General features: G+C 41.1%; 1 protein-coding gene across 2 annotated transcripts; it reads right to left on the reverse strand.

Moving 5' to 3' along the window:
* Window positions 1-11: 11 nt before the first annotated feature.
* On the reverse strand, window positions 12-25,070 carry si:ch1073-416j23.1 (rac GTPase-activating protein 1). 2 transcript variants are annotated; one of them, XM_028567770.1, is made up of 17 exons: window positions 24,981-25,070; window positions 22,514-22,613; window positions 17,009-17,211; window positions 16,717-16,856; window positions 15,381-15,453; window positions 15,017-15,070; window positions 14,570-14,668; window positions 14,342-14,480; window positions 13,678-13,802; window positions 11,948-12,109; window positions 11,532-11,627; window positions 10,961-11,159; window positions 5,941-6,046; window positions 4,162-4,294; window positions 3,568-3,685; window positions 278-389; window positions 12-133 (listed from the first exon to the last, which is right to left on the reverse strand). In XM_028567770.1, exons 2-17 carry the CDS (start codon window positions 22,602-22,604, stop codon window positions 88-90), a joined length of 1,896 nt encoding a protein of 631 aa, XP_028423571.1. In that variant the 5' UTR covers window positions 22,605-22,613; window positions 24,981-25,070; the 3' UTR covers window positions 12-87. The 2 variants fall into 2 exon arrangements, with proteins under 2 accessions (XP_028423571.1, XP_028423572.1); XM_028567771.1 differs by lacking the exons at window positions 12-133; window positions 3,568-3,685 and having other exon boundaries at window positions 284-389.
* Window positions 25,071-26,750: the final 1,680 nt, after the last annotated feature.

The following is a 26,750-nucleotide window of genomic DNA, read 5'->3' on the forward strand; positions in this document are numbered from 1 at the left end:
CACACACACACACACACACACACACACACACACACACACACACACACACACACACACACACACACACACACACAAAATAAGGGAGGATCAGCTGGGCGAGGTGAAGAACTTCCTGCCTGGATCAGTTCGTGCTCTGGAGACAGAAACACGACAAAGACGTTAAACTATTATTTCTGTTGGTTAATTAGCTGGAGAGATTAAACTATTATTTCTGTTGGTTAATTAGCTGGAGACATTATTAGTGATACAGAGCTGAACAGGTGGGCTCTGGTCTTACGTGCTGGCGGTGAAAGCGTTGCTCTGGTTTCGGATCGGTCTCACCGATCCTCTGACGTGAGATTTGTTGTAGCTGTTCATCTCGGGAGACGTCAGCGGCTTGAACAACCGGCCTGGGGAGGAACACACTGACTCTTCATCAGGAATCACAGCTGGCTGCTTTACAACACTGACTCTTCATCAGGAATCACAGCTGGCTGCTTTACAACACTGACTCTTCATCAGGAATCACAGCTGGCTGCTTTACAACACTGACTCTTCATCAGGAATCACAGCTGGCTGCTTTACAACACTGACTCTTCATCAGGAATCACAGCTGGCTGCTTTACAACACTGACTCTTCATCAGGAATCACAGCTGGCTGCTTTACAACACTGACTCTTCATCAGGAATCACAGCTGGCTGCTTTACAACACTGACTCTTCATCAGGAATCACAGCTGGCTGCTTTACAACACTGACTCTTCATCAGGAATCACAGCTGGCTGCTTTACAACACTGACTCTTCATCAGGAATCACAGCTGGCTGCTTTACAACACTGACTCTTCATCAGGAATCACAGCTGGCTGCTTTACAACACTAACTCTTCATCAGGAATCACAGCTGGCTGCTTTACAACACTGACTCTTCATCAGGAATCACAGCTGGCTGCTTTACAACACTGACTCTTCATCAGGAATCACAGCTGGCTGCTTTACAACGCTGACTCTTCATCAGGAATCACAGCTGGCTGCTTTACAACGCTGACTCTTCATCAGGAATCACAGCTGGCTGCTTTACAACGCTGACTCTTCATCAGGAATCACAGCTGGCTGCTTTACAACGCTGACTCTTCATCAGGAATCACAGCTGGCTGCTTTACAATACTGACTCTTCATCAGGAATCACAGCTGGCTGCTTTACAACACTAACTCTTCATCAGGAATCACAGCTGGCTGCTTTACAACACTGACTCTTCATCAGGAATCACAGCTGGCTGCTTTACAACGCTGACTCTTCATCAGGAATCACAGCTGGCTGCTTTACAACACTGACTCTTCATCAGGAATCACAGCTGGCTGCTTTACAACACTGACTCTTCATCAGGAATCACAGCTGGCTGCTTTACAACACTAACTCTTCATCAGGAATCACAGCTGGCTGCTTTACAACACTGACTCTTCATCAGGAATCACAGCTGGCTGCTTTACAACGCTGACTCTTCATCAGGAATCACAGCTGGCTGCTTTACAACACTGACTCTTCATCAGGAATCACAGCTGGCTGCTTTACAACACTGACTCTTCATCAGGAATCACAGCTGGCTGCTTTACAACACTGACTCTTCATCAGGAATCACAGCTGGCTGCTTTACAACACTGACTCTTCATCAGGAATCACAGCTGGCTGCTTTACAACGCTGACTCTTCATCAGGAATCACAGCTGGCTGCTTTACAACACTGACTCTTCATCAGGAATCACAGCTGGCTGCTTTACAACACTGACTCTTCATCAGGAATCACAGCTGGCTGCTTTACAACACTGACTCTTCATCAGGAATCACAGCTGGCTGCTTTACAACACTGACTCTTCATCAGGAATCACAGCTGGCTGCTTTACAACACTAACTCTTCATTAGGAATCACAGCTTGCTGCTTTACAACACTGACTCTTCATCAGGAATCACAGCTGGCTGCTTTACAACGCTGACTTCTGACTAAGAAAACTAACTGTCTGCTACAGTGTTTCTCCATCAATGGGCAATTTAGATTTAGGCTCCTAACGATCACAAAAACAGAGCAGTCGAGAACAACTGTTATTCTGCACATACGTTATAAGCAAACATAAGATTTTAAGTTTTGCTAATTTTATCTCCCTGCATTTTGTTAAATTTGTCTTCAAAATGCCTAAATAATGCTGCCCCCCTTTGCAGAACAACAATAAAACAGCAAAGTGGTACCAAAACCATCACCCGAGCAGCGTTAAAAGGCAATTTTAGCATCCCTTTCCGTAGAACATCATTTGCTCAAACTGCATTATCAGTAAAAGGGGCAAAATTATGTAACTCTTTGCCAGACCACGTGAAATGTATCCCAACATTAGCAAATTTAAAAAAAAAATACCAAATTGTGGCTAATTCAGGAACAATCTTGCCCTCATATTTAGTTTTTACACTGTGCTCTCATTGTATACTTTCCTTCCATTTTTATTTCATCTTTATTGTATTTTGAATAATAATAATGTAAATTTGTATTTTTATTTGTGACCAAAAGCCCTACTAGGGACAAGTGTCGTGAATTAGCTTCGGCTAAAAACACTATGATACATACATCAGATGACTGTTGAAGCTTATCTATGTTTTTTTGTATCTGTCCCCATCTAAATAAACCTTTAATAATAATAATAATAATAATAATAATAATAATAATAATAATAATAATAATAATAAAGTAAACTCTTATTTTGTCTTGTGTTCTGAATGAAAAGTCTGACGGTAAATATAGTTGAGGGTGTTTTCACTGTTGTGTTTTCACTGCAGCTCTATATTAAAGTGAAATACAAACTTTTGGAAGCATCAGACAGGAGAAAACCAGAACCCACTGGGTCCCTCTTCCTTACAGACGACGTGTCTGGATACTTTCACTTGGCATCGATAAAGTTGGACGGTAGCATCGTAGATTGATGTTTGGTTACAGCTTAATGAACACGCCGTTAAACCAGGAGAAAACTCGCTGGATTGGATCATTAAAGTGAAAAGCAGAAGACGAACCTAGATGTGCGTATGTCTAAAGTCTATGTAATGATGTCTAAGTAACTCTAAAAGTGGCGTGGGGAAGCTTTGGCAATAACTTTTTTACAGTTAACAGTTTGTGGGGAAATTTTAGCAGAGTGCTTTGACTACCGAGAAAACAGACTGCAGCTGATCAGACCCAGGGGAAAACTTTAGTTTAATCGCTACCAAACCCACCACGTCCCTAATGGTCCCTAATGTGCCCTGTTCCCAACAGATAATATGTATGATATTAAACCCCAATGGTCCCTAATGGTCCCTTACGTTCCCTAATGTGTCCTGTTTCTAACAGATAATATGTGTGGATATTAAACCCTAATGGTCCCTAATGTGCCCTGTTCCCAACAGATATGTATGATATTAAACCCTAATGGTCCCTAATGGTCCCTTACGTTCCCTAATGGGTCCCTGTTCCTAACAGATAATATGTATGCATATTAAACCCTAATGTTCCCTAATGTTCTCTAATGTGTCCCTGTTCCTAACAGATAATATGTATGGATATTAAACCCTAACCCACCGCGTCCCTGGTCCTGGCTGCTGCATGGCGCCATGTTGGAGGACGAGATGTGGTCCGTGTGGACGGAGAGGACGCGTCTCCAGAAAGCTTGAGGGAGGGACAACAAGCGGCAGATCACCTGGAGACAAACCGACACAATGAACCTGACACACAGGGTTACAGGGATTCACCTTGTTCAGTGGTGTAGTCCAGAACCCCTAAACCAAGACCAAGATATCACCACGACCAGAAACCCTAAACCAAGCTCAAATAGTCCAGAACCCCTAAACCTAAACCAAGACCTTACCAAGACCAGAATGTATCGACAGTTCACATGTTTATCCTCCCAAATATAGTCAATTATATTAAAATGACTAGAGAGTGTTGAATAAGACAGTTATATTATAATGTCTACATAGTGTTGAATAAGACAGCTATTATAATGTTTACATAGTGTTGAATAAGACAGTTATTATATTATAATGTCTACATAGTCATAGTGTTGAATAAGAGTTATTATATTATGATGTCTACATAGTGTTGAATAAGACAGTTATTATAATGTCTACATAGTGTTGAATAAGACAGTTATATTATAATGTCTAGATGGCCAACCTTTGGCTGTGTGTTTGTGTCTCTCATGATGGTGGTTGGAGACGGCTCAGACATGCCATGTCCAACGATGGTTGGTCCGAACACGCGGGCCAGATTACTCTGGTCCATCTGACACCGAGGACTGCTCATCACCCTGGACAAACACGCACAGTTTACACGGTGAAAAACAAACAAAAACTGCAACAACAAAATAAGGTACAACTTTGAAAAAGTAAGTTATTAATTTAATTTTAGGAAAACTGACAGAAAAGTCAAGGAAGTGAAAGAAATTAGAAAAAAGCACACCGGTTCACACCGGTATACGGTGTATATTTTTGTTATGATATGAATTTTTAATATACCGCCATACCGGTGTATTTGATTACAAATTACGTTTGGAACGCTACGCTGCGCGATACTGTTTAGACAGACCCTTTTCAATCTTGTGCTACTAAACAGGCATGGTGAGGGTAAACGGTAGTGCTCGGGTGTTACATTACGGTGAAGATGGATAGGATGGACATGGAAAGTTCCGAAATCAAAGCTGCAGAACTAGTAGAACATGATGACACAGAAGGACTTGTGCCAAAAAGAGGAAGCGTGTCTGTTGTTTGGAGGTTTGTAATGTTAAGACCTGTCACCTCAAGCATGCAGCGGAGCAACACAATGAACGCATTAACAATCCACCTACAGTCCCACTACAGACCATCGAGAAAGACGGGTTCAGAACAATGGTTAAAACACTGGATTTAAGATGTCTTGCCTTGCCGAAATACTTCCGCCAAACGTTATTCAAACACCGAAGCAAGCTGACAGCAGAGCTCCACCCACTGTTCTACAAACTAATGTTACCTGTGGTCAAGGTCGTGTTTAAACAGCAATCTCACAGCTATTTTGTTTTGAAAAGGAAGCATGTTAAAGATGTTGCTATGGGAATTTATTTAATTTAAGTTTATTTTACTGCTTTGTATTTTGCACAATAAAAACAGTTTAGATTCTGTAACGGTTTGATGCATTCTCCTTCATATAACATTATTGTATAATGTTGTGGAGCCAAAGCCTTTAGTAATCAAAACCTTTAGCAAACGTTTAGCATGCTAGCGCTAGCATGCTACCTCATTCTCAATGACAAAGCACTGCTACAACACACACTAGTTCACCATAATCTACAAAAGAACTACTTCCATGTGTGTCCTCGTTTAGAAGAAGTCTCCCAGCTGTAACTGACTGAAGTCAGAGAAACAGCCTTTCTTTTACGGTCTATGGAGCTAGCTGACATGATATACCATCTGAGCTACTGAGCATGTGCGAGTGCAATCAAAGCTAGTACAGAAGAAGAAGAAGAGATGTCTCACTTTGTAGCTAAAACAGAGACCTGAACACAGGGTGAAAAGAGGAGCTGCAGCAATGTGCAGTACAACAAAAATATGGTGTTTTTTGAAAATTAAACCATGTATACCTATTCTGGTACAACCTTAAAATACAATTATGAACCGAAGCATAATATGGGCGCTTTAAACAGCTTCTGAATCCTATAGAAACAACAAAGCTGCAGTTTTAAATCCTATTCTTTTATAAAGGATTTGACAATGCAAACATTTTTATGTTTGTTATGTTCTTAGCCAGAGTTTGGTTAAGGTAAACGGTGATGCCCTGATACATCAATGCTTAAAATGCATTAATCTAAATTTCATTAATAAATATTAGATCACTCAAACAAAAATTCTTTTCAACGCAGCCCTGATAATTTGTGTGTTGGTTTCCATCAGAAGGCTTCAGAAAGAAGCTCAAAGCTCTTACTTGTATAAGTGAAGCATGAGGAAAGCCAGCGTGTCTCTGTTGGCCTTCGGCAGCTCTGCGATGGCCTGATACATGATGGCAGTGCTGTTGTCTTCATCAGACAGCTCTGAAACACAGAAACAGATGGCTAGATAACACACATTCTCCCAATGTATGGTCTGGCTAAACCACCTATCTATCCTAGGATAGTGGAAAGAAACGTTCTGCCTGGTTTGTATTTCTTTAAACCATTCACAGCCGTCCCGGGCGGCGCTAGGCTCCGATGCAGCGATGATGGCTCTGCAGAGTAGATAGTGGAGATAGAAGAAGGGGACGGACGCTATGTCAGGCTTTACGATGCGTTCATGTGGTGTGGGACACATTGGAAAAAACAAGTTTAAGAGTTGGAAAAGTAACGCCTGTTGATTTCAGAACAACAACAACTCTGAAACTCTGGAAAGAATTCAGTGCCGACTTACTGACTTGTTGTCATAAACCCCGGAGTCCTTATGTCTTTTTTTCGCCCATCATATTTCCTTGGATTAGGATGGCACCAAGATCTTGTTTGCAGCTGTCGCCGTGGTCCTGCTGCACTCCCTGCTACGCTCTCCTACGTCCAGCTATGCTCTGCTGTGCCATGAACTACTACGACTACCATTGTAGTCACTGATCCATTACCTTTATTGTGACTATTATTTCCACTGTTCATCACACCCCCAAACGGCACCGTCAGACATCCCCTACCAAGAGCCTGGGTCTGTCCTGTCAGACACCTCCTACCAAGAGTCTGGGTCTGTCCCGTCAGACATCCCCTACCAAGAGCCTGGGTCTGTCCCGTCAGACATCCCCTACCAAGAGCCTGGGTCTGTCCTGTCAGACACCTCCTACCAAGAGTCTGGGTCTGTCCCGTCAGACACCTCCTACCAAGAGTCTGGGTCTGTCCCGTCAGACATCCCCTACCAAGAGTCTGGGTCTGTCCCGTCAGACATCCCCTACCAAGAGCCTGGGTCTGTCCTGTCAGACACCTCCTACCAAGAGTCTGGGTCTGTCCCGTCAGACACCTCCTACCAAGAGTCTGGGTCTGTCCCGTCAGACACCTCTTACCAAGAGCCTGGGTCTGTCCCGTCAGACACCTCCTACCAAGAGTCTGGGTCTGTCCCGTCAGACACCTCTTACCAAGAGCCTGGGTCTGTCCCGTCAGACACCTCCTACCAAGAGTCTGGGTCTGTCCCGTCAGACACCTCCTACCAAGAACCTGGGTCTGTCCCGTCAGACACCTCCTACCAAGAGCCTGGGTCTGTCCTGTCAGACACCTCCTACCAAGAGGCTGGGTCTGTCCCAGGTTTCTTCCTGAGAGGGAGGTTTTCCTCGCCACTGTCTCACTGAATGCTTGCTCTTGGGGGAATTACTGGAATTGTTGGGGCTTTGTAAATTATAGAGTGTGGTCTAGACCTACTCTATCTGTAAAGTGTCTCGAGATAACTCTTGTGATGATTTGATACTATAGATAAAATTCAATTGAATAAAATCGATGTTTTATAAAAGCCAAGAAACGTTTTATTATTTCACATATTTTATATCAACTTTTTGCTGAGATATAATGTGTAATCTGGTGTTAGTTGTTGTCCATAAAGAGTGAGCTAGACGAGTTAGAAAAGTTATTTATTAACATCAGTACGGTGTTTAACTCTTAGTAACAAGTCAGCTATATAAGCTGAAGGGTCCGTGTACTTGGCGGCCAACGGATTTTCGTTTTGAAAGGAAAAAAACAAAAACGAGAAACGGCCAGTTTCCCAATTACCAGTAGTAATAGGAAAACAAAAAACGGAAAACAACCCATTATTCGTCTTTTGTTTTGATATTAAAAAACGGAAAACAAAAAACTATCTCGTTATCCGATTTTCTTTGATGTGTTTGTAGATGGAACTCGGAAATTAAATTGTGTGTATAAATCTTATTCCTCATTCATTTTTTTCGTGACCCGGAAGCGATCGTAGGTAGTAAGCGGCTTTTTTTTTTTTTTTTTTTTTTTTTTTTTATCTGCTATTTCTTCTCTCTTATGTAAGGTGTTTGTCTGTTGTCTGTGATGACATTTCATTTACTGTACCAGGCCAAGGTTGGTTGTTACTATTGTTCAATAAAAAATAAATAAAAAAAAAGGTAGTAAGCGGCTGCATACCCGGAAATCATTTGGACATCAATGAGACCCATAAGACCATGGACAGTTAGAATGATACGGATGTAAAAATGTTTTTAGACGAATATGCTAGTTGTGTAGATAGCAGCTGCGTTGGGTTCACAGTTTGGAACGATACGGGGGTTTCTGAGAGGAGTGTGTGGAGGTGGTGTGCTCAGCAGGGACTTGTGGCGAAACACAAGTTGACTTTTATTATGAAGTGGTCACAGGAGATTAGCGCTGACTGCTCTCATTCATCAAAAAGGAGTCTACACAACAAGACAACCATCATAGTCTAATAATAATAATGAAGCGAAAACATTTTTTTTACTCTTTTCACTTCTGCTGATTTATTTAAATCTAAAAATTGCATAGACCTAGCCCTAGTCTGCATATCGCTTTTAATATGCAAATATTAAAAGCATTTCACTGGCGAAACACAAGTTGACTTTTATTATGAAGTGCAGGAGATTCATCAAAAATGAGTCTACACAACAAGACAACCATCATAGTCTAATAATAATAATAATGTGCGGAGGTGGTGTGCTCAGCAGGGACTTGTCAGGGACTTCTGTCCTGACGGCCAACTTGAAGTTGAAATCGCTGAATTTAAATAAATCAGCAGAAGTGAAAAGAGTAAAAAAAATGTTCTACTTAAGTAAAAGTACTGTTACTTTGTTGTTTACTCAAGTACAAGTAAAATAGTAAAAGTAGCTAATTTAAAATGTAGTTACTTAGTTACTTTTTTAACCTCCAAAAATCACATTTATATTGATTTTATATCTTATTTATACTAATTATATCCCTGTTTGTTTGTCTTTTGCGATTTGATAAGGGAAAGCCATATCATGGTTTCGATTTTAGTTTGTCTGACAGATATTTGCCAAAGCAATGGCGCAAAACAACGTTTTATGTGAAAATGAGAAATTTTGAAAATGTTTCGCTTCATTATTATTATTATTATTAGACTATGATGGTTGTCTTGTTGTGTAGACTAATTTTTGATGAATGAGAGGAGTCAGCGCTAATCTCCTGTGACCACTTCATAATAAAAGTCAACTTGTGTTTCGCCACAAGTCCCTGCTGAGCACACCAGCTCCACACACTCCTCTCAGAAACCCTGTATCGTTCCAAACTGTGAACCCAACGCAGCTGCTATATCCCCACAAGACATCCCATTCTCTCGGTTTTCTAATATAAAACTAGCATATTCGTCTAAAAACATTTTTACGTCCGTATCATTCTAACTGTCCATGGTCTCATTGATGTCCAAATGCTTTCCGGGTATGCAGCCGCTTACTACCTACGATCGCTTCCGGGTCACGAAAAAAATGAATGAGGAATAAGATTTATACACACAATTTAATTTCCGAGTTCCATCTACAAACACATCAAAGAAAATCGGATAACGAGATAGTTTTTCGTTTTCCGTTTTTTAATATCAAAACAAAAGACGAATAATGGGTTGTTTTCCGTTTTTTGTTTTCCTATTACTAATGGTAATTGGGAAACTGGCCGTTTCTCATTTTTGTTTTTTTCCTTTCAAAACGAAAATCCGTTGGCCGCCAAGTACACGGACCCTGAAGACATATTTAACGATGTATTAGCATTCAACCGTGATTAACAAGTGTGTAAACACAAACTGACAAACAGGCCGAAGTCGAAACAAAGACGTTCGATCTGGGAAACCCTGCCCATCCCAGGAGCACATGAAGAAGCCCTTTATCCCAGCTCTGTGCATCAGTTAAACCAGACTAGGTGATCACTGACAAGGTCTAACTCCACTGTTTTCTGATATTGACTAATCAGGATATTGATGCTGCCAAGGCATCTGGTCTTTCACAGTAAAACCTTTGACTGTTTCCGATGTAACAATTATGAATCGATATCGGTGTCATTCAAATTGTTGGAGTCATTTCATTGGCTGGTGTAGTCAAAGTTGACCTGTGTGGACTAATAGCATCAGATGTGTCTCACACAGTGAACTGTGGAAACTGTAGAATGTAAGAATCTCTTCAGTTATTTAGTTTGATTAGTTTTGTCATGATGTAAAAACTAACAGATTGGTACATCCAACTTAAAGCTACATTGTGTAAGAATTTCTCCCATCTAGCAGTGAAATTGTATATGACAACCAATAGAATATTACTTTCTAGCCCTTCCTCCTACGGTGGCCAAACCCAAAATGATCTCTTGGTATCGTTTACACACATCTGTTCTAGCCACTCCAATATTAACTATGGTGTTGTTGCTTTGCCTGTTGCGTTGTCATTTTAATTCTCTTTTTCGCTACTGGCTAGCATTCATCACGGTGCCACTTAGTCTAAAAGCACAAAAGGCGGAGGTATGTCCCTCTTTGGCTGAGGTATTAGAAATAGTTTCTGTATCTTTGGGGATACAGTCATTTAACAGGCTGTAGGTGGAGGAGATATGGGGGAAGGGCATTATGTGGTTGCAGTTGATGAAAAACACTGATGTTTCATGTAATCAGGTCATGTGACTTCATGCCAACATTCCAAACATTTCTATCAAAATCCAAAATGGCAGCAAAATGTGGAAAAAGACATTGGCCATGAGGTAAGTGTTATATTTTTCATGATTATGATATTTTAGAGTGATTTTGTTTTTTAAGGATAGTTTTACATTTTCTTGTGGATAATTTTACAAGTAATTACACATGAAAAGTTATTTGTTAATAACTGTAAGTAAAAAAATGTGTACAGTTAGTTTCCTAGCTGAGGCGTCCATGAAGGAGGTTAGGTTAACTAACCCTATGGTAACTATTCTAACTCTGCTGATATGTTTCTGATATTCAGGATACTGATGCTGTCAAACGTCTGACTGTTTCAGATAGTAGTTTCATACCTGAGGCGTCCATGAAGGTGCGGTGCAGTCTGAAGGTGAGCAGTGGCTCCTTCAGTTTCCTCAGGAAGTCTTTCAGCAGACCACACAGCACGTGTACATCCTGGACTTTACCAAGCATGAGTGGAGCTTTCCCCTGGAGGAACCGCTCTCGGAGCTCCTTCACCAGACGCTCACCTCCGGGAACTCGGTACAGCCCTCTCTGCACACAGCAGGAAGCAGTACCTTAAACCCTGGGATATGGCCCCCCCCCTCACCCAATATTTAGAAGAAATATGAAGGAGAACCCCCCCCATTCATGTAGATTCACACTGTGGATCTTCTGAAACCAAGTCTCATTCTCAGGGGGAATGAGAGGGAAAACACCAGAGCAGGGGGAATGAGAGAGGGAAACACCAGAGCACGGGGAATGAGAGGGGGAAACACCAGAGCAGGGGGAATGAGAGGAGGAAACGTAGCAGAAGATATTCCTTTTTAAACCAATAGCCCAGTATGTCGTAGGGCTCTGAGGTTGTTACACCAACACATAGCTACAGAGGCTACAGTAGATGTAGCCAGAGGGTCAAAGACTCACCTCCTCCAGCCCCCTCCTCTCGATCTCAGCCACACACTCCACCATCAGCCGCGGGACTCTGGGATGGGTCGCAGGAGCAAAACCCTCCAACGAGTCCTCAACACAAACACATCTCCAGTTAACAAAGCCATGATGACTTCCTGTGTTTCTGTCAACTTCCTGGGAAGTTGAATTTCCCACATTGTGGAACAAATAAAGTTAATCTTGAATCTTGAATCAAACGAGCTTGGTGTGAATACACTCTTAAACTAAAGAGAAGACTTCATTCCTCAGCTCCATCTGTTATGTTCATCCCGTCCTATCCCTACCGGGGATTTACTGGCTTTATTGACCTCTCTTCACAGTTTTCATCATGGAATAGAAACATAAATATCACTGACTGTTTCTGCAGTATCTGGTAAATAACTCGGCGCTACCTGTTGTGCTGAACTTCCCGTCGTGGACGCGGCTGAGCAGCCGGCAACGAGATACTGTTTGCACTCCGGATGAGTGACTGTACGACAGTTTCTGCACTTCAGCGCCACCTTCCCAAAGCGAATCCTCTTCCCGCACGGCAAGCACGTCTCCGGCCGGATCACCTGGAGGGACACAGACAAATCTCACTGAGCGAGCCCACGTTAAAGTAGGGCTGGGTACCGATCGTCGATACTTTTATGGCACCGAAAAAAATCTTTTGGTGCCAAATTTCGGTTCCAAAAGCGTCTGAGCGCCTAAGCGCAAGCTTATCTGTCCTCTCTGCATATTGACACAGAGCTCCAACACACACACACACACACACACACACACACACACACACACACACACACACACACACACACACACACACACACACACACACACACACACAGTAAAGTGTCTGCAGTTTTGTTGAAGTCACAGTGAGTCACGGCGATGCCGATAAAGTGTTTTCAAGTGTGGCAGATTTTTAAAACTTCACATAGACAGCGTTTGCTGCGATATGCTATTAATCTATGGATATTAATGGCGAGCCGAAAGCGGTCACTGTGCTGTTGACGTTACACTTCCTCTTAGACAAGCAAGGCACAGTGCCCTGACAACTGACAGGCTGAGCTTGCAAGGCAAGGCACTTTTAATAATGTTACTGTGAGTGAGCAGTTTTACCAGAATTTTTTAATTTTGATAACGGTTTTGATTCACAATTAAGGCGGAAAATAAAAGATTTGTGTTCAATGTATTTTTGTTGGTGTTGAAATGGATTTTAAAACCTATGGTATCGAAAAAAGTATCGTTAGGAACCAGCATCGAAACTGAGGTATCGAAATTGGCACCGGATAGAAAGATTTTAAACAATACCCAGCCCTAAGTTAAAGCCTGAGATCCTAATTTGAGTCAAGGCTTCTTGCAAAATGTAATGGCGTCCCACAGGGCTCGATTCTGGGTCCATTAACGTTTAGATAAGGTAAATAATAAAGCTCTTTTTCCGGTAAGACACAAAGGCGATAATCAATTAATTTATATTTATCTAAGAGAGACGAAATACTCACTGGTATCTCTTTATCTATAAGGCTCTTGAAGGGCTGGGTCCCATATTCAATACTTTGTAGGCACCGAAAGAATTCCCTCTGAACTATCAAGTATCGAAAATGTCTAGTCATTCAATACCAATTATCAGACTTATAGAGCGTCAGTGATCCAATCAGCACGCAGCATGCTTCATTTTTCCAAATCTAAAGGTTTTAGTGTCTTTCCAGTTTTCTTGTGATTGTGTCGCTTCTCTTCTGTGTTGTTTGGTTTGTGTCTCGATGTTGTAAATCAGGGTCGCCCCTCGATGATGATAAATAAGTTGAATAAATATGCTGATATTGTTCTGGCTCAGACTCATCTTTAATCTTCCTTTGCCGCTAGAACCCTCAAATGATCACTTCTTACTCATAGATTTGTTTTAAATTCAGATAAGAAACAACTATTGTTCCATTTAAACTTTAAATGCTACCCAGATCTCTGTTCTGAGTCCGACAAATACCAAAGAATAATAAAAAACGTCATTCAGAAATTCAGATTCAACAATTCACTAAAAAAATAAAAAAAACATAAAACTAGACTTTATGAATAGATTAGATTGTGTTTGTCTTTTCTAACTGTAACACCATGGTTCAGTGAGCTTTATGTTTGTGTGGGTTCCTACAGTTTTAGAAAGGAAGACATGTTTCAGGGTTTTCTCAGCAGTGCAGGTGTAAGACTGTCGGACGGCGGCTTCAGATTCAGGCAGCAGCACCGTCTCATCTCCGGGAAACCACACCGAGGTTTGGTCTGAGGAAACACCAACAAGCTCTAAACATTTCATACAAACAATCAGAGCTCAGCTGAGAATCTTAAAAAGGTTGTGAAGACAGTCCTTCCAGATTGTTGCGGGCAAAAATCTAAATAAAATTTAAAAATGTGATGGAATATGCAGGATATTTATGCAATTTTATGCGAGAACAAAAAGTGATTCCCCCAACACGCTGATTTTCGATGATGTCACGTCGTGTAATTACGCCACTTCGTAACATTACCATGGCAACAGGGGAAAATGGCTGCTCTTGTGTGAAGTAAACGCAACATTTTTTAACTTTCTGCTAAGATATATTATGTAACTTTTTTGCAACGATAATGCAGGGATTATGAAATCATGCATGCCCCGCATACTTTGCGCAGAAATCGGCAATTTATGCGGCGAAAGTGCGGCGTATTTGAAAAAATGCGCTTGCCCCCCCCGCATAAAAATATATAATATATAAAAATTATGCGTTGAATTATGCGATCACATAATTGCGTTTTTCTGAAGGGACTGTGAAGACTGAACTGACCTCCTGCGAGTGAAACGGTGCACTCCTGGGTGATGGTCCTGACTGGGTTTTCGGGGGTCTCCTGTGTGATCCCCACCACCATGTGGATCTGACCCCCAGTGTCCGGACTCACTGACGCCTTCACTATCGACACGACCTCCTGATACAAAACTTAACATTGTTAGTGCTGTGCATTTATCGGACAGGCTACGACTCCAGTAAAAGATCTGATCTAATCAATGTGTTCACCTTCTCGACAGTATTCCTCTCCAGCAGCTCTGCAGACACATTCCCACTCCTCCCTCGCTTCAAAACCGAAGTCCCGCCCGACGGACCCATCGACGAACGCTGCAGAGGCACACACACACACACACACACACACACACACACACACACACACACACACACACACACACACACACACACACACACACACACACACACACACACACACACACACACACACACACACACACACACACACACACACACACACACACAGCTGCAGAGGACATTGTAGTGACAGTTAGGCAACAATGGCTCAAAAAAGCAGACAAAAAAGCAACAAAATCAACAAAAATGTCTTCTTTCTTTCTTTCTTTCTTTCTACTGTCTTTTTTTTAAAGTCGCTTATTTAAACTTTTTTTTTTCCAAAAGAGACAGAAGAAAACGTAAAGGTGCCAATGGCACACTTACCCTCTTCTCTCTGGCTCGGGATCTCAGAGGTTTCAATAAAGTTGTGTCCAGATCCTGAAACATCAAAACACAAACTTATATCACTGTGAAATACTGTATATACTGTATTATGTTATTTTATATAAAGCACTTTGATTACCTTGTTGTCACACATATGGTGTAAAGTATTATAGGTATACATTTCCTTTCAATCTGCAGTACGTTTAAAGTGTCTACAAGTTGGTTTCAATAAAAAGGCAGTGAAATAAACAGAAAGAAATCAATAGAACAACCGATGGGAGATTTTAAATATGTGGATGATTAGTTCTAAAGTTCATCTTGCAGTCTGTTCCCGTTAAAGAACAAACGCAATATGTGTACGTACCATGTCATCGTCTGTCCGATCGTAGCTAATGTCAGAGTGAGACAGGAAAGACGACTCGTCGATCACGCGCAACCTGAAGACACAAAGACAAAGTGTTAGTCTGCAGAGATTCAACAACACTAGATCTGGGCGATATGGAGAAAATCAAACCATACTTTTGACCAAATACATCAATGTCGATATTGTGGCGATATCTAGGGTTCACTACTGGTGCTTTCAGAAATATTTACACAATGAGAGTTTTGATAAATAATCACCAATAATGTGGCTACCATGGCAAATTATAAAACAGTAAGTCAGTCCGGTAAGTCCAGAAAATGACATCACTTCACTGTAATGCAGCCTTTAAAACCAGGAAAAGACAACATTACATTACATGTCATTTAGCTGACGCTTTTATCCAAAGCGAATTACAATTTCTATATATGTCAGAGGTTGCACACCTCTGGAGTTCCTATGGGTTAAGTGTTTTGCTCAGGGACACACTGGTTGATGTACCGCAGTGGGAATCGAACCCAGATCTCCCACACCAAAGGTATGTGTCATATCCACTGCTCCATCACCACCCATCACGATATTACGATATCCAAAATGTAAGACAATATCGGGCCTCATATATCGATGTCGATATAATATCGATAGATAGAAGATAGTATATAACAAGACAATAATGTACTTAAGGACAATAAACATACACAAGATTGTCGACTAGTTGAGAGGAGTGTGCACAGGCCCAGATATAGTAACGTAATGTACGTGTTCCATTATAAACTAAATGACGCGTAATAAAGGCATTGCACTAAAAGAAGAATGCAAATTGAAGATAGAAGAAGCAGCACATGATGAAACAAGCCAGCTGTATAACGGAGACTGGACTGGTTGTTTGTTTCATCGGTGGCCCAAACTTTAGTCTTTGGTTCAAACATTGATCGTCAACAGGAGACCAAATAGGCGACAAAAAAACAATAAAAAACATTGGAAAAAGCAACAAAAGAGGCGACAAAAAAGGTCCAAACTTTAATCTTTAGTACACATTGACTCATGTACACCGAGTGTTCCCATTGGTCCAAACTTTAATCTTTAGCACACATTGACTCATGTACACCGAGTGTTCCCATTGGTCCAAACTTTAATCTTTAGCACACATTGACCCGTCTACACAGAGTGTTCCCATTGGTCCAAACTTTAATCTTTAGCACACATTGACCCGTCTACACAGAGTGTTCCCATTGGTCCAAACTTTAATCTTTAGGTCACATTGACTGATCTACACCGAGTGTTCCGATTGGTCCAAACTTGAATCTTTACTTTAACCCTGCAGTGATTCGTCTCTTACCGTTTGCTGCTCCGGTGCATGGTCAGATTCCCCGCTTTCTGTTCGAACGTCGCCAGAAGAGACTTCTGCTCATCGTTCAAACACGCGCTGGATTTACTGTCGTGGACCAGAATATCACACATGAGCTGCATCTGTCGCTGCTGCCGAACATCAGAGTTAAAAACAACAATCTTCAGAGACGTTTTTGCCGATTCTTTTTTTTTTTTTTAATTGTTGGAGTGAGTGAAAAACAAAATCTATGTGGGTAATAATGAATAAAGTAATAATCTAAATATATATAATATATTCTGACCAGGTACTGGTAGTCTCCCTCCACCTTGTAGCGTTTCTTCATCTCCACGTCCAGCTGGTTGCGAGCGTGTTTCAGTTTCACTTCCAGAGCAGCTTTAGAAACGTCAGACTTCACCAGCAGCTCTTTATATTTCTTCAGCTCCAACTCAGCATGCAGCCATCGTTTCCTCGCTGCCTCAAAGTTCCTCACCACTTCTACTAACTCTGGAGACACAGACAGACACATCTGACTCTAGGACAGACAGACATCTACTGACTCTAGAAGGACAGACAGACATCTACTGACTCTAGGACAGACAGACATCTACTGACTATAGGACAGACAGACATCTACTTACTCTAGAAAGACAGACAGACATCTACTGACTCTAGAAGGACAGACAGACATCTACTGACTCTAGAAGGACAGAGAGACATCTACTGACTATAGGACAGACAGACATCTACTGACTATAGGACAGACAGACATCTACTTACTCTAGAAGGACAGACAGACATCTACTGACTATAGGACAGACAGACATCTACTGACTATAGGACAGACAGACATCTACTTACTCTAGAAGGACAGACAGACATCTACTGACTATAGGACAGACAGACATCTACTTACTCTAGAAGGACAGACAGACATCTACTTACTCTAGAAGGACAGACAGACATCTACTGACTCTAGAAGGACAGAGAGACATCTACTGACTATAGGACAGACAGACATCTACTGACTATAGGACAGACAGACATCTACTTACTCTAGAAGGACAGACAGACATCTACTGACTATAGGACAGACAGACATCTACTGACTCTAGAAGGACAGACAGACATCTACTGACTCTAGAAGGACAGACAGAAGACATCTACTGACTCTAGAAGGACAGACAGACATCTACTGACTCTAGAAGGACAGACAGACATCTACTGACTATAGGACAGACAGACATCTACTGACTATAGGACAGACAGACATCTACTTACTCTAGAAGGACAGACAGACATCTACTGACTCTAGGACAGACAGACATCTACTTACTCTAGAAGGACAGACAGACATCTACTGACTATAGGACAGACAGACATCTACTGACTATAGGACAGACAGACATCTACTTACTCTAGAAGGACAGACAGACATCTACTGACTCTAGAAGGACAGACAGACATCTACTTACTCTAGAAGGACAGACAGACATCTACTGACTATAGGACAGACAGACATCTACTGACTCTAGAAGGACAGACACATCTACTGACTATAGGACAGACAGACATCTACTGACTATAGGACAGACAGACATGTACTGACCATAGGACAGAGACATCTACTGACTCTAGAAGGACAGACATCTACTGACTATAGGACAGACAGACATCTACTGACTCTAGAAGGACAGACATCTACTGACTATAGGACAGACAGACATCTACTGACTCTAGAAGGACAAACAGACATCTACTGACTATAGGACAGAGACATGTACTGACTCTAGAAGGACAGACAGACATCTACTGACTATAGGACAGACAGACATCTACTGACTCTAGAAGGACAGACATCTACTGACTATAGGACAGACAGACATCTACTGACTCTAGAAGGACAGACAGACATCTACTGACTATAGGACAGACAGACAGACATCTACTTACTCTAGAAGGACAGACAGACATCTACTGACTATAGGACAGACAGACATCTACTGACTCTAGAAGGACAGACACATCTACTGACTATAGGACAGACAGACATGTATTGACTATAGGACAGAGACATCTACTGACTCTAGAAGGACAGACATCTACTGACTATAGGACAGACAGACATCTACTGACTCTAGAAGGACAGACATCTACTGACTATAGGACAGACAGACATCTACTGACTCTAGAAGGACAGACAGACATCTACTGACTATAGGACAGAGACATGTACTGACTCTAGAAGGACAGACAGACATCTACTGACTCTAGAAGGACAAACAGAAATCTACTGACTATAGGACAGACAGACATCTACTGACTATAGGACAGAGACATGTACTGACTCTAGAAGGACAGACAGACATCTACTGACTATAGGACAGACAGACATCTACTGACTCTAGAAGGACAGACATCTACTGACTATAGGACAGACAGACATCTACTGACTCTAGAAGGACAGACAGACATCTACTGACTATAGGACAGACAGACATCTACTGACTCTAGAAGGACAGACAGACATCTACTGACTATAGGACAGACAGACATCTACTTACTCTAGAAGGACAGACAGACATCTACTGACTATAGGACAGACAGACATCTACTGACTCTAGAAGGACAGACAGACATCTACTGACTATAGGACAGAGACATCTACTGACTCTAGAAGGACAGACAGACATCTACTGACTATAGGACAGACAGACATCTACTGACTCTAGAAGGACAGACATCTACTGACTATAGGACAGACAGACATCTACTGACTCTAGAAGGACAGACAGACATCTACTGACTATAGGACAGAGACATGTACTGACTCTAGAAGGACAGACAGACATCTACTGACTATAGGACAGACAGACATCTACTGACTCTAGAAGGACAGACATATACTGACTATAGGACAGACAGACATCTACTGACTCTAGAAGGACAGACAGACATCTACTGACTATAGGACAGACAGACATCTACTGACTATAGGACAGACACATCTACTGACTCTAGGACAGACAGACATCTACTTACTCTAGAAGGACAGACACATCTACTGACTATAGGACAGACAGACATGTACTGACTCTAGAAGGACAGTCAGACATCTACTGACTATAGGACAGACAGACATCTACTGACTCTAGAAGGACAGACACATCTACTGACTATAGGACAGACAGACATCTACTGACTATAGGACAGACCGACATCTACTGACTCTAGAAGGACAGACAGACATCTACTGACTATAGGACAGACAGAAATCTACTGACTCTAGAAGGACAGACAGACATCTACTGACTATAGGACAGACAGACATCTACTGACTCTAGAAGGACAGACAGACATCTACTGACTCTAGAAGGACAGACAGACATCTACTGACTATAGGACAGACAGACATCTACTGACTCTAGGACAGACAGACATCTACTGACTATAGGACAGACAGACATCTACTGACTATAGGACAGACAGACATCTACTGACTCTAGAAGGACAGACAGACATCTACTGACTATAGGACAGACAGACATCTACTGACTCTAGAAGGACAGACAGACATCTACTGACTATAGGACAGACAGACATCTACTGACTCTAGGACAGACAGACATCTACTGACTATAGGACAGACAGACATCTACTGACTATAGGACAGACAGACATCTACTGACTCTAGAAGGACAGACAGACATCTACTGACTATAGGACAGACAGACATCTACTGACTATAGGACAGACAGACATCTACTGACTATAGGACAGACAGACATCTACTGACTCTAGAAGGACAGACAGACATCTACTGACTATAGGACAGACAGACATCTACTGACTATAGGACAGACAGACATCTACTGACTCTAGGACAGACAGACATCTACTGACTCTAGAAGGACAGACAGACATCTACTGACTATAGGACGGACACATCTACTGACTATAGGACAGACAGACATCTACTGACTCTAGAAGGACAGACAGACATCTACTGACTCTAGGACAGACAGACATCTACTGACTATAGGACGGACAGACATCTACTGACTATAGGACAGACAGACATCTACTGACTCTAGAAGGACAGACAGACATCTACTGACTATAGGACAGACAGACATCTACTGACTATAGGACAGACAGACATCTACTGACTCTAGGACAGACAGACATCTACTGACTCTAGAAGGACAGACAGACATCTACTGACTATAGGACGGACACATCTACTGACTATAGGACAGACAGACATCTACTGACTCTAGAAGGACAGACAGACATCTAGTGACTCTAGGACAGACAGACAAACAACTCTAGGAGGACAGTATTAGATATCAGATCTTCATCCTCAAACGCAGTGCAGGGAGTTTATTCTTTCTGTCCATCATCATGTCATTACTTCCCCGTCTGCATCTCTACATATCATCGATCTTATCATCTCTACATATCATCGATCTTATCATCTCTACATATCATCGATATTATCATCTCTACATCTCATCGATATTATCATCTCTACATATCATCGATCTTATCATCTACATATCATCGATCTTTATCTCTACATCTCATCGATATTATCATCTCTACATCTCATCTTATCATATCATCTCTACATCTCATCGATATTATCATCTCTACATCTCATCGATCTTATCATCTCTACATATCATCGATCTTATCTCTACATCTCATCGATCTTATCATCTCTACATCTCATCGATCTTATCATCTCTACATCTCATCGATCTTATCATCTCTACATCTCATCGATCTTATCATCTCTACATCTCATCGATCTTATCATCTCTACATATCATCGATCTTATCATCTCTACATATCATCGATCTTATCATCTCTACATCTCATCGATCTTATCTCTACATCTATCTCTACATATCATCGATCTTATCATCTCTACATCTCATCGATCTTATCATCTCTACATCTCATCGATCTTATCTCTACATCTATCTCTACATATCATCGATCTTATCATCTCTACATCTCATCGATCTTATCATCTCTACATCTCATCGATCTTATCATCTCTACATCTCATCGATCTTATCATCTCTACATATCATCGATCTTATCATCTCTACATATCATCGATCTTATCATCTCTACATATCATCGATCTTATCATCTCTACATATCATCGATATTATCATCTCTACATATCATCGATCTTATCATCTCTACATATCATCGATATTATCATCTCTACATATCATCGATCTTATCATCTGGACACCAGAGATGTTCGCTAAAGTCCAAGTCAAGCAAGCTAACATCAGCTGGACAATGCTGAGCAAAACATGTTAGCTAAGCTATCAGGGGGAGTTTTCAGATAAAATTAGAAGTGGTGGAGCCAGAACCCTTTATCTTGATACCACGTTTAGCATTCAGCAATTCTTTAGTTTGGGTCTTGTTGTCTGAAGTTTATTAAGCCAGCTCTTGTGAGGAGTTACACAGCAGCTGCCGGTGCATTGAGATGTTTGTTGTCCTCTCTCGCAGCAGATACGTTACGTATTACGTGTTACTTAGAAAGGTTAGAGTTAGAGCAGGATTCAGCTCATCAGACTAAAGAATAAAGATTGTTCACAAGTCATGCATCTCGAGTCTGAGTCGAGTCTAAAGTCTCTGGGTCTCTAACTTGAGTCCACATCTCTGACTGCCACTAGGCCAATCAAAAAGGAAAATAATAAAAAATATTTACAAAAAGGAAAATAATTGTCACTTTTCTTTAACATTTTATATCTTTTTTCAGGTTTTTGTGGAGTTTGTCACCTCTCTCTGTGTTGGCGGTGTTTTCCTCCATGGTGATCCTCTGAAGACAGACGGACAGCAGTTCCTCCACGATAAGACGAGACTCCCCCATCACCTCCACCTGCAGCCCGAAAGGAACAGAGACTCTTACTTTGGTAGTCTTTTAAATAGAGAAACAGGTAAACTCTTACTTTGGTAGTCTTGTAAATAGAGAATCAAGTAGACTCTTACTTTGGTAGTCTTTTAAATAGAGAAACAGGTAAACTCTTATTTTGGTAGTCTTGTAAATAGAGAATCAAGTAGACTCTTACTTTGGCAGTCTTTTAAATAGAGAAACAGGTAGACTCTTACTTTGGTAGTCTTTTAAATAGAGAAACAGGTAGACTCTTATTTTGGTAGTCTTGTAAATAGAGAATCAAGTAGACTCTTACTTTGGCAGTCTTTTAAATAGAGAAACAGGTAGACTCTTACTTTGGTAGTCTTTTAAATAGAGAAACAGGTAGACTCTTATTTTGGTAGTCTTGTGTGTGCTTCCTTTATTGAGGCAGTAATGTTTATAACTAGGTCTGGGTATCGCCAATGATTTTTTGAATGAATTTAATCACAATTTGATTACATGCATGAACAATGTTAAAGGGCAGAGAGTTGAACGTTAAGTTTATTCTGCTTTATTTATGTTGAAGTTGTTAAACTATCCGTATGCCTACTTACAGAAGCCTCAGGAAAACCTTACGTAGCGACGATGGTTTTGAGACTGAACTTTTACACTTTCATTCAATAATTCACCCCTTCTGTGAAGGGAAAACAAAACAGTTGCTTAGGGGTTAGAGAACTAACACGCTCATTGTGGGACTGGGAGTGGCTGTTGTTCTGCACCAAAGCTGAATTTCAGGAAAGAGACTTCAGATACAGTATTAGGGGACCACTAAGGTCTATATAAAAGAGACTTCAGATACAGTATTAGGGGACCACTAAGGTCTATATAAAAGAGACTTCAGATACAGTATTAGGGGACCACTAAGGTCTATATAAAAGAGACTTCAGATACAGTATTAGGGGACCACTAAGGTCTATATAAAAGAGACTTCAGATACAGTATTAGGGGACCACTAAGGTCTATATAAAAGAGACTTCAGATACAGTATTAGGGGACCACTAAGGTCTATATAAAAGAGACTTCAGATACAGTATTAGGGGACCACTAAGGTCTATATAAAAGAGACTTCAGATACAGTATTAGGGGACCACTAAGGTCTATATAAAAGAGACTTCAGATACAGTATTAGGGGACCACTAAGGTCTATATAAAAGAGACTTCAGATACAGTATTAGGGGACCACTAAGGTCTATATAAAAGCATCCAAAGAGCACCATGTCATGGGACCTTTAAAAGATCCCTTTCTGGAAGAAACTGAAAGGCTGCACATCCACAAACTGACTGACTGACGGACTAGAAAACATATAAACATATAACTGAAGGAACATTTTCACTGCAGGACTGGTACTGGAACAGAGTATTATTACAGGGTGGTATTAGTACTTTCAATGCAGTAATCTGAATACTTCTTCCAGCTTTATATTCCTGCTGTTTGAAATCATAAGAACAAAATGTGTAAGAATTAAACAACCTGATGTATAAATTAGCACCATTTACCAGCCAAATGCTAGTAAAACATGCAAGTGGCCGGTAGATTTGCTTCACTCACTAGTCCAAAAACCCCCAATGATAACCTATAGAGTGGCTGGTAATATTTGAACATTCACTAGCCATTTGGCTGGTGGACAAAAAAGTTAATTTTGAAGCCTGATCGTCATATATTACATCATCAATGTGTATATATTTTATTTTATTTATTTATTTACAGTCATGTGCAACAATTTAGGGAAGCACCTACTGATATTTCCTGGATGAATGGATTAGTTGTTTAATCAGAGTTAAATGTCTTGTTTGTTAAATCCAAACTCAGAGATACTCAGGTTAAAATATCTATCTATCTATCTATCTATCTATCTATCTATCTATCTATCTATCTATCTATCTATCTAAAAAGACAGAAGAAGAAATCTCCACATTTGAGAGACATTTTGTGACATGTTTGCATGACTAATTACTGGATGGACCTGGTAGAAGTTTCCTCTCGTTAGTGGAGTTTAGACTTTTAACTCTTGATGTTTTAACACCAGCAGACAAACATCACAACAGATGAACACATGAGCTATTTAGATTATTAGATTATGTAATAACGGAGACTCCTCTGAAGTCTGAGGGACATTCTGACGTTAATTAGGCGTCTGTGCACGTGAAGCTCATTCAGCATCAAACAGTTTCTAATCAGCAGCTGATCCGTGCCGTGCCGTGCCGTGCGGTTTAAAAGAGTAGCGTGTCTGTTTCCCTACCACTCCGCGGACTCTCTCAGAGTTTAAAGAAACAAGAAAGAAAGGATGAATAAAGAGGAATAAAGGCGAGAGGAGTGTTTGTTTAACTCACCTGCTGCAGCTCCTCTCAGCTTTCTGACCACGTGACCTTCCTGCGCTTCCTATTGGCCGTGACGTCATCGCTGCAGCGGGTTCACCGTCGTGTATTTTAAATCCATAATAATACAACTTTAAGGTTATTATATTACTGGACTATATCTCCTGATTGAGTCTCTTAAAACTCTGCGCAGGGAATATATATATTTATATTCACTCTAACATTTTTGTGTTTATCTGATAAAAGTTACTCACGTAAATAAAAAACAAGTTACCCACAATGCATCACTTCTGTTTAAAGTGAAAGCCTCTCAAACTGTAAATCTGTACAATAGAGTAAAAAAAAGTTTTTGGATAAACAATAAAAAAAACCTTAAATAACAAGAATATAAAATAAAATGAGAAATGATGAATTGAAATAAATGAAGAGGAGGAATGCAGGTCTTTGATCATACGCTGAACCAGGAAGTGCATTTAAGCTGCACGCAGGGCTGCATAATATATCGGTTTTATGGTTATGGCAATATGAACTGGTGCTATAAACACATCGCTGAAGGAGGAATACACCCTTCTTTATTTAAAATGTAACTGTCACTTCTTTTAGTGCTGCCTTTCATATTCACTTCAGTGTTTAAGATGGAGTTAGTGGAACAGCTGACTGCTTCCTCCGTCTCTTTCTCTCTTTCTCTGGGAAATCAAGCTGCCTTCATCTATGAACTATCTGATGGGAATATAAAGTCTACTTGTACTACTTCGGGGGCGTTAAAGAACAGGAAGTGACCCCCCCCCCCACGCCGTACCACCCTGCAGAGAATCATTGGATCTGTGTTTTTGGCGGTAGGAGTTAGATGTTTAAGTGGCATGTGCCACTGGAAGTGGAATGTTTTTCACCGTAAGACATAAAATATAACTTATAACATTACAATATAACTTAGTTCTTCACCGTAACATCTAAAATATAACTTATAACGTTAAAATATAACTTACAATGTAACATTTCATCAAAATATACGTACCACTTTCTAAAGCCACGTGGCGTCTTATCGCGAGGCTACGTCTTATCGTGAGGCTACGTCTTATCGCGAGGCTGTGACACACGGGTTGTGTTCAGGAAAAGAACGGGGTTAGGGTTGGGAAAACGACAAACGTGAAAAAGAAATATCAATCGCGGGACACAAAGTCAAACGCGGGACTCGATTCCTGCTCTCCTGGGTGAAAGTCCTGTGTTTCACCTCCACCCTCCACCCTCCACCCCCACCAATGGACCTAATCGGATTTTCGCCCTTTCATACTACTCGCTACGGCGTCAATTCATACACAATCGCAATTGGCATACGGAAGTACCGGAAGTACATGCCACTGGCACGTGCCACATGCCACTTAAAAATCTAACTCCCTCTCGTTTTTGGGTAGATTCGAGGCTCTGAGGACAGACATGTTGGACAGAGACGTGTCTCACACTGATGTGTTTCTCTTCAGTTTATTCATGCAGCTTTTACATCTGGAGGAGTTTTACATTCACTACAGGAACAAATATAACATGATCACTGCTACAGAGACACAACAGTTAACCCTTTACACAGGGACAGGAAGACATCCTGTCTCCATGCTGGACCCTCTGTGAGGACAGAGACACTTCAGTCTGCAGACACAACAGTTAACCCTTTACACAGGGACAGGAAGACATCCTGTCTCCATGCTGGACCCTCTGTGAGGACAGAGACACTTCAGTCTGCAGACACAACAGTTAACCCTTTACACAGGGACAGGAAGACATCCTGTCTCC

This window comes from Perca flavescens, chromosome 21 (genome assembly GCF_004354835.1).
Source record: "Perca flavescens isolate YP-PL-M2 chromosome 21, PFLA_1.0, whole genome shotgun sequence".
NCBI lineage: Eukaryota > Metazoa > Chordata > Actinopteri > Perciformes > Percidae > Perca > Perca flavescens.

Coding starts and splice junctions, on each gene's coding strand:
- si:ch1073-416j23.1 (XM_028567770.1), bottom strand. CDS start 22,604: ATGGGGGAGTCTCGTCTTATCGTGGAGGAACTGCTGTCCGTCTGTCTT. Junction 16,857..17,008: donor AGGGAGACTACCAGTACCTG/GTCAGAATATAT, acceptor GATGTTCGGCAG/CAGCGACAGATGCAGCTCAT. Junction 4,295..5,940: donor CTCATGCTTCACTTATACAA/GTAAGAGCTTTG, acceptor GTGTTTGTCCAG/GGTGATGAGCAGTCCTCGGT.